Genomic DNA, 7,424 nt, shown 5'->3' on the forward strand with positions numbered 1-7,424 from the left:
TCAGAGTTGACCGGCCTCACCTTCTTACTGACGACGTCTAAAGCTCTAAATATTTCTGAGAAATCTTTGTCATGGCCCATTTTTTGGTTTGTCTGGTATTTCTGGACTCCTCCTGTGTAAGAATGCTGGCGCCTTTACTGTTTCTTCTCACACTTATTATGTATTTCTCCAGCGTTTCTGTGTCACAGCTTTGATGAATCATAAAAAATAACATTTGGGGGTTTTCTCAATCCAACACAAATCTCACGAGGATGTTCTTTATTCCGTTGGAGTAAATAAATATCACATATCAAACAAACAGCTTTTTTATTATCAAAATAGACACATACACTAAAAGTGTAGGAAATAATATGCTTTGTTAATAAATAGGTACAAACAATAAATATACATGACAATGCTCTATGTGCAATAAATCTGAAGTGCCAGTGAGATGCTGTGATTTCAAGTGCTGCTGTTACACCTGCAAACAAAAACATGAAGCAAACATATTTACCGTACACATCAATATTAGTCATTGTGTGTGTGTGTGTGTGTGTCTGCTGTGTGTGCGTGTGTGTCTGCTGTGTGTGCGTGTTTGTGCTTCTGCTGCGTGTGTGTGTGTCTGCTGTGTGTGTGTGTGCGTGTTTGTGCTTCTGCTGCGTGTGTGTGTGTGTGCACGCGCGCGTGTCTGCTGTGTGTGCGTGTCTGCTGTGTGTATGTGTGTGTGTTTGTGCTTCTGCTGCGTGTGTGTGTGTCTGCTGTGTGCGAGTGTCTGCTGTGTGTGCGTGTCTGCTGTGTGTGTGTGTGTGTGTGTGTGTGTTTGTGCTTCTGCTGCGTGTGTGTGTGTGTGTGTGTGTGTGCGCGTGCGTGCGTGCGTGCGTGTGTGTGTGCGTGTCTGCTGTGTTTGTGTGTATTGTCTTGGGTCTCACCTCTTTATCTTTATAATATGATGTTTTTTTTCTCAAGAGTCTCTCTCTCATTAGCAGAACTCAGAAAAGCTGCCTGGAAGCGATGGTGTGTTCTATAGCTTAAACCAGAACAACGACAACAACATAAAACAACACACACATCCAAAACTTTGAGTTAGCAGTGAGGGTATTCATGCTTTACACAGTAGATGTCGATTACGTCCCATGTCTAAATGATGTCGTGTGTGTGTGTACTCACTGCACACAGATGATGAGTAAGATGGCCAGACAGCTGATGATTGACAGGACGACGGCCATGACGACGAGTGCCGTGTGAGCGGTGTCAGAGGTGCTGTCGTCTGGTTCACCTGATGTGTGAAGAAGCTGAATTCCACAGCGCTCACCATCATAACCTCGCTTACATCTGAAACAACACACACACGCACACAGATCCTAATGAGTTAATGTGATGTCAGCGATCGTGTGTGTGTGTGTGCGTGTGTGCGTGTGTGTGTGTGTGTGTGTGTGTGTGTGTGTGTACTGACACGCAGACAGGTTCTCTGAGGCCGTGCAGGTACGTGCAGTGTCCGTGGATGCAGTAGTCCAGGTGAGAGGTCAGACACGGATCCGCTGTGCTGCTGTGGATCTTATGTGTGGACGCCGTGCGCTTCGGCTGAACTGGAGTGATGTTTTTATTCTTTTTTCTTTCTCTGTTCTTCTTGCGTCCGGAGCGTCTGTGACTCGACTCTTCTCCTTTACTCACCTGATGAACTGAAAGACAGCCAGACGTACAAGAACACCTCAAGGCGCTTGCTTTCAAATGCTCACAATACCAATGAGAAACATTTATGGTTTATATCGAACTGTCTGGAGTTGGACAGAATGTTTTTCCTCGTGACAATAATGAGAATCTGATGAGAATATCAAGTCCAATGAAAACATCCGGTCTCAACGATTCAAACAGCTTATAAATCAAATGTAAAAAGCAGATCTGTGCGAACCTTTAAGCAAGGTTGGGTCATTGAACATTCCTGATGGATCCTGATCTTCCTCTGGCTCCAGATCTTCACCCGCGGCGCTCTGAAGCCCCTCCCCTGATGCTGACATCACAGTCACGTGATCCAGGCCAGACGCTTGAGCGGCCGCCGCGGTTATGAAGAAAACTCCACTGCAAACTGCTTTCAAACACACAAACAGAACATCACAGCTGAAAAAACCACACAATAATAATCAGTTTCAGCCCAGCTGGCGTATAACGAAGGATGAAACATTGCCTTATTGTACCATTAACCTCAATTAGCAGAAATAAAGAGCTATTAATCTTCTAACTTTGCAGTTGATGTTGAGTCATACAGTAAACACCCCATTCATATCATACTGAACAATCTGAGAGAAAAAGAAAGAAAGACGGGAGCGAGTGGAAAAAGGTGAGGTTGTGTGTGTGTGTGTGTGTGTGTGTGCGTTAACAATACATCACCTGTTGAAAATACAATGCAAAATCAGAGTCTTTTATTTGATCTTCTGTTGCTGCACACCCGTTTCTCTTTACACTAAACATACTGTAGATTTGCCACTGCTTTATACTGTAAGTCATGGTATAAAACACAATATAGACCGTTTCATCGGACGCGCGCGCGCATGACCCCCAGTTAACTTCCAGGTTGTGTTTGGCTAGTGTCTAATAATATAACTATTTGTTTCATTTAATTTATGTTCATATTAATTTATATTACTATTTTACTGTATAATAATTGTATTAAATACACGATTTGTTGAATTTTGTCGCATGTTCATTTTATTAAAAAGACGATTTGTTGAATGGGTCCTGTAGTTCGGTCGCATTTAAAGAACCCGTATGGTACACTGATACACCGAGCTTGGTATCCCAGTCGAAATGAAAAATGTTGTAGAGACACGTTTAGCCAAGTAAATTTAGCCGGTTCTTCGTTGGGGTCACAAACGTGCGCATGCGCAGAAACGTTTGTTTATGTTGTTAAGATTAAATCGTCTATATGACGTAAAACTCGCTCAACTTTCAAGTCATTAAAAAAATTACCTAGGACCCTGTTACAGGGCATGCTCGTGACCTTCTGTTTTAAACAATTAAGAAATGAAAAAATAACAGTAAAATCAAAAGTATACATTGTTTTTTCAATCGGCTTAGTCAAAGGCATACTTCTGCCAAAAATGAAAATTCTGCCATCATTTACTCACCCTCAGATTGTTCCAAACCTCTATAAATGTCTTTGTTCTGCTGAGCACACAGTAAGATATCTGGAAGATTGTCAGAGCTCACGAAATGTTTTGGTGAAGTATCCCTTTAAAGTTCTGTAAATTGAGAAAGTCAGATGTATACAATTGTCGTCTGTATTCCTATACTAGTTTTATCTTTCTCAAGTTTGTTGAATCTAGACCCTTAAAACTAAAATCAGCCAGATTTCATTTTGTTGATTTTATTTTAATTTGATCCCAAAAATAAGTTTGTCTTTGCATTAGATAACGCAATATTAAACCATGTGGTACGTCAGATCAGATGATCAAAATCAGATGATCCTGGACATTCCTAGGTCCAGATTAAGGTCAAATAGCGATCGGACAATTGCGGTTTCAGCCCCTAAGCTGTGGAATGACTTGCCCCTTCATTTTAGGCTTGCCCCTTCCATAGGCATTTTTAAGAAACATGAAAAACTACATTTATTGGAGGTGGCGTTCAGGCCTGTGGGCTGATCCTAGTTAGATACTTATTTCAATAGTCGTGTGTGAAAACGTGTTGTACGCTGTGTAAGTGTTTGTTTTATTGTTTTCTATTTTATGGTCTATTGCTTTTGTATTACCTCTATATTGTACAGCACATTGGTCAACTTCACGTTGTGTTTAATTGTGCTATATAAATAAATTAAAACTAAACTATTAAACCACGTGGTGCAACAGATGCCACAGTAGAAAGTGTCTGTATCTATAGTTTAAACATGTAAAACCTAACGCATGTCTTTTTCTCATGTCTTTTATTAAAACAAAATGCAACCTTGCAAAAAATGCCATTCCCTTAATTTGAATGTTTAAATGAACGCATGATGGATTTAAGATGATGTAGTGACTGAGCTGAGCTGTGCCACACACACAAACACACACACACACACACGCACGCGCGCGCGCACACACACACACACACACACAGGAATTCTGTGTAGCAGTCAAAGAAATTCCATTCCTGAGAAACACGCACACACCTTTTATTGTGTGCCGGGATGACCTTTCTAACGTTTGAGTGCATATTTCACAAAGCTAAATATATATTTAACAGCGCGGTGTGACGCCCTAATCCTCTCTCCTGTGCTCTGAACAATGCAGGTTTTGTGACGTCGTACGTGACAACAGGTTGAAATTGTGCGGTGTTCTCACATACACCTAGTTGAAAGAAAAAAGTCTGAATTCACCGCTATTTAGAGACATGTTAATACAAGCCGACGCAATTTCCCGCAGCCCTGCCTGTCTGTCTGAAGATACAAACACAATAAACACACACACGTCTGCACACGCCAGTTTTCATGTCAAATGACACATTCTGATGAATGAATTTCCATCACTTCTTCATTGCTTTTCCTGTTTATCGACATTATTACGGTGGCGCTCAAAGAGAGAAAATGCTCAATAAAAACAGAATAAAGCCGAGCAGAAGAAGAAAACTCAGTTTTCCCTGTTACTTCCAGGCCTGATAAAACAAAGGTTTGTGATCTTTGCATGTTTTGTGTGATGATATGAAGTTTGAGGATGGAGCAGAAACTCACCGACACAGAGCAGCACAGGTGAGATGAGCTGGAGATTCATGGCAGCGCTTCTGTCTTCAGTTTCTGTTTGTCATCTACTTATCGTCCAGGAGGAGCTTTTATAGGCGAGGTTTCCCTTCACACACACACAGAGAACATGTGTGTGTGTGTGCGATTGTTTTGTGAGGTAAATGATTACAGAGACTGTCTCTAGAATTCATCCAGTGGTCATTCATCCATTATTTGCTGTTCACTTTCCATTTAACATCACTGAAATGCGACGCTGAATGTTGATGGAGCTCGAAGAGATGTCAATGGGCTATAATATTACATCTAAACAAATAAACATGAGGCTTTTTTGTGAGGCGTTTGCCTGCAGTGCTAAGCTGTTGTTCAGATTTTAGAACAGAGCATCATCTCAATTGAATTTGGCCTTTAAATCGTTGGAATATTTGAAACGGAATACGAGATTCCACATCATATCTGCTGCAAAAGAATGAAAAGAATCAAACGTTGGAGGAAAAAAGGAATGATGAGAATCTCTGAAAATACATTCAGTGGAAGTACATGATGGCATGGGTCATTAGTTCATGAAAACCCTCGCTGCTAAATGAGGAACACCAGCGGTTAAATTGTCATGTAGAAGTGTGTCTGTGCATCTTGAGTTCAGTTTCAGCATCACGTCTGCATGTGAATGAGTTTCTGAAAAGCACGTAAGGAAGAGAAGCGTAGCTAATGACCCAGAACCATTCAACTTACCGCTAAAAACCTTGACCGTTGAATTCTTGAAAGCGCTTCTGCTGTGGAGTGAATTTGAACGACACCTGTATCATACAGTGTCATAAGAATCCATGCGTTTGTATTCTGACCGTCATATGTTTATCTCTTAAAGAACCTGTGAGAAGTTCAAACCGACCTTTCAGTCCTCTACAGTTTTTATGAACAGCAGGTCGAAGTATTATTCTACGGCTGCTCCTTAAAGCGTCCCTGAAATGTAAACCGACTTGTTGGTGCTGCCCACTGCTGTGTGTGTCCAGACGATTAGAGACTACTGGAAAATATGACTAAAGCACACATAAACATATAACATCTTTCTTCTGTCATTCAGTTTATGAGGTTGAAAAGATCCTAAAGGGTGAAAAACAATATTTCAAGAAAAAAGGAGTGGATATCATGAGAAGAAAGCCGTTCAGATCAGTGTGGAGCCAAATGTTCTACACACCTGTCTGACCTTTTCACGTATCATTAGATTGTCAAACATATTCGTTTTGTTAGAAATAGTTATTAAGACATTAGTTACCAACCGTAAAACCAACATACAAACCCATTGCTAGAGAAAACTCAAAATAATGAACTTAAATAATAATTATACATAAAGAATTCACCTAAACACTTATAGTTAATAACATGTGACAACTAGCCCTGCTCTCCACTAGAAATTTAGAAACTCTTAAATTTTACGATATTTTAAAAAGGTCTGATCATTTTCGAAATATCTGTGATTTTGAAGTCTTCTCTCTTAAAAACCCATTTTGTTCACATTCTGTGAGCCATCACTGTCATGATCTCATGTACAAGACATTACATGTGTAGTAGTTATCTTAAAGAAGTGAAGTTAATCTTAGTAAATATGCCGTTTTTGAGGTAACTAGGGTTACCGTGGTAATTTTCGGTAAGGGTGTTCAGAGTCGTAACAGGCTCAGCGCGGCGCATGCGCAGTGTGACTCTTCCGCATCGGGCTCTTGACGCTTCCTCATTGACAGCGCCTAAAGGAGGAAAACTGCGATCCTGCGACTCTATTTGCTCTCTGTCAGTATTTACGCCGCTTTTACCTTCAACTAACATCTTCAGAACTCGAGAAGTTTCTGTAAACGTCTTTGGAAAGTTGAGAAATGTCAAAGCCTCCCCCCAAACCAGCAAAACCAGGTAAGAGGTGTCTGAGGTGTGCGCGCGTGGAGCTTGAAAAACTTACGATTCTTTACCGTATGCATGTAATTATATGTAACGTTACATGAGGGTGTTTGTTGGTGGTTTGATGGCACAGATTGTAGTTTATATAAGAGCTGATGTTGAAGTTTGTGTTGCGGGTGGAGTTTGGCGTTTATCCAGCGCAACGCAACGCGTCTCTCTCTCTCTCTCTCTCTCTCTCTCTCTCTCTCTCTCTCAGTGTTGCCAACTTTTGCAAGACAAATAAGCAACTGCAGCTCCAAAAACAAGCCCAAAACAAGCCCAACATTATTAAATGATCATCAATGTAATTTATTATCAATTATTTATTATTAATGAACGAGCCTGGGTCATTTTAAACTGACACTACCCTGTTTGAAAAACACAAACAAATTATTTTACAAAAATTAATTGCAAATCTCTGATGTGAGCAGTATAGGCCTGGAGAGATGGAAAAGGAGAAGATATAATGACCATTTATAGTAGCTGTAACAGCCACACATTTACACTCACCTAAAGGATTATTAGGAACACCTGTTCAATTTCTCATTAATGCAATTATCTAATCAACCAATCACATGGCAGTTGCTTCAATGCATTTAACTCAACTCAACTCAACTTTATTTATATAGCGCTTTTACAATTTTCATTGTTACAAAGCAGCTGTACATGAGACATATTGACTACAAGCAAAACAATCAAAGTTGTACCTGCAAAAACAAGAAAAGGTTGAAAACACAGAAGACAGACACACCCACACACAAAACACTCCACACACACAACACGCACCAACACACACAGACACAGAGACACACACACACAC

The 7,424-nt window shown here is 40.4% G+C and overlaps 2 protein-coding genes across 4 annotated transcripts in view; one reads left to right on the top strand and one right to left on the bottom strand.

The window, feature by feature from the left end:
• Positions 1-252: 252 nt before the first annotated feature.
• areg (amphiregulin) lies at positions 253-4,735 on the bottom strand. 3 transcript variants are annotated; one of them, XM_057322469.1, is made up of 7 exons: positions 4,676-4,732; positions 3,102-3,215; positions 1,889-2,062; positions 1,433-1,658; positions 1,147-1,311; positions 909-1,006; positions 253-460 (listed from the first exon to the last, which is right to left on the bottom strand). In XM_057322469.1, exons 3-6 carry the CDS (start codon positions 1,992-1,994, stop codon positions 919-921), a joined length of 585 nt encoding a protein of 194 aa, XP_057178452.1. In that variant the 5' UTR covers positions 1,995-2,062; positions 3,102-3,215; positions 4,676-4,732; the 3' UTR covers positions 253-460; positions 909-918. The 3 variants fall into 3 exon arrangements, with proteins under 3 accessions (XP_057178452.1, XP_057178444.1, XP_057178461.1); XM_057322461.1 differs by lacking the exon at positions 3,102-3,215 and having other exon boundaries at positions 4,676-4,735; XM_057322478.1 differs by lacking the exons at positions 3,102-3,215; positions 4,676-4,732 and adding an exon at positions 2,365-2,855.
• A 1,637-nt stretch (positions 4,736-6,372) lies between these two features.
• ostf1 (osteoclast stimulating factor 1) overlaps positions 6,373-7,424 on the top strand; it is a 12,918-nt gene continuing 11,866 nt past the window's right edge. Inside the window, exon 1 of the mRNA XM_057354617.1 lies at positions 6,373-6,580. Within this exon, the coding sequence (XP_057210600.1) occupies positions 6,547-6,580 (34 nt within the window). The 5' untranslated portion in view covers positions 6,373-6,546. The remainder of the gene's footprint in view (positions 6,581-7,424) is intronic.

The sequence above is a fragment of the Triplophysa rosa genome, linkage group LG2, assembly GCF_024868665.1.
Source record: "Triplophysa rosa linkage group LG2, Trosa_1v2, whole genome shotgun sequence".
NCBI lineage: Eukaryota > Metazoa > Chordata > Actinopteri > Cypriniformes > Nemacheilidae > Triplophysa > Triplophysa rosa.

Coding starts and splice junctions, on each gene's coding strand:
- areg (XM_057322461.1), bottom strand. CDS start 4,715: ATGAATCTCCAGCTCATCTCACCTGTGCTGCTCTGTGTCG. Junction 1,312..1,432: donor CTCAGAGAACCTGTCTGCGT/GTCAGTACACAC, acceptor GTGTTGTTTCAG/ATGTAAGCGAGGTTATGATG. Junction 1,007..1,146: donor TTACTCATCATCTGTGTGCA/GTGAGTACACAC, acceptor TTCTGGTTTAAG/CTATAGAACACACCATCGCT.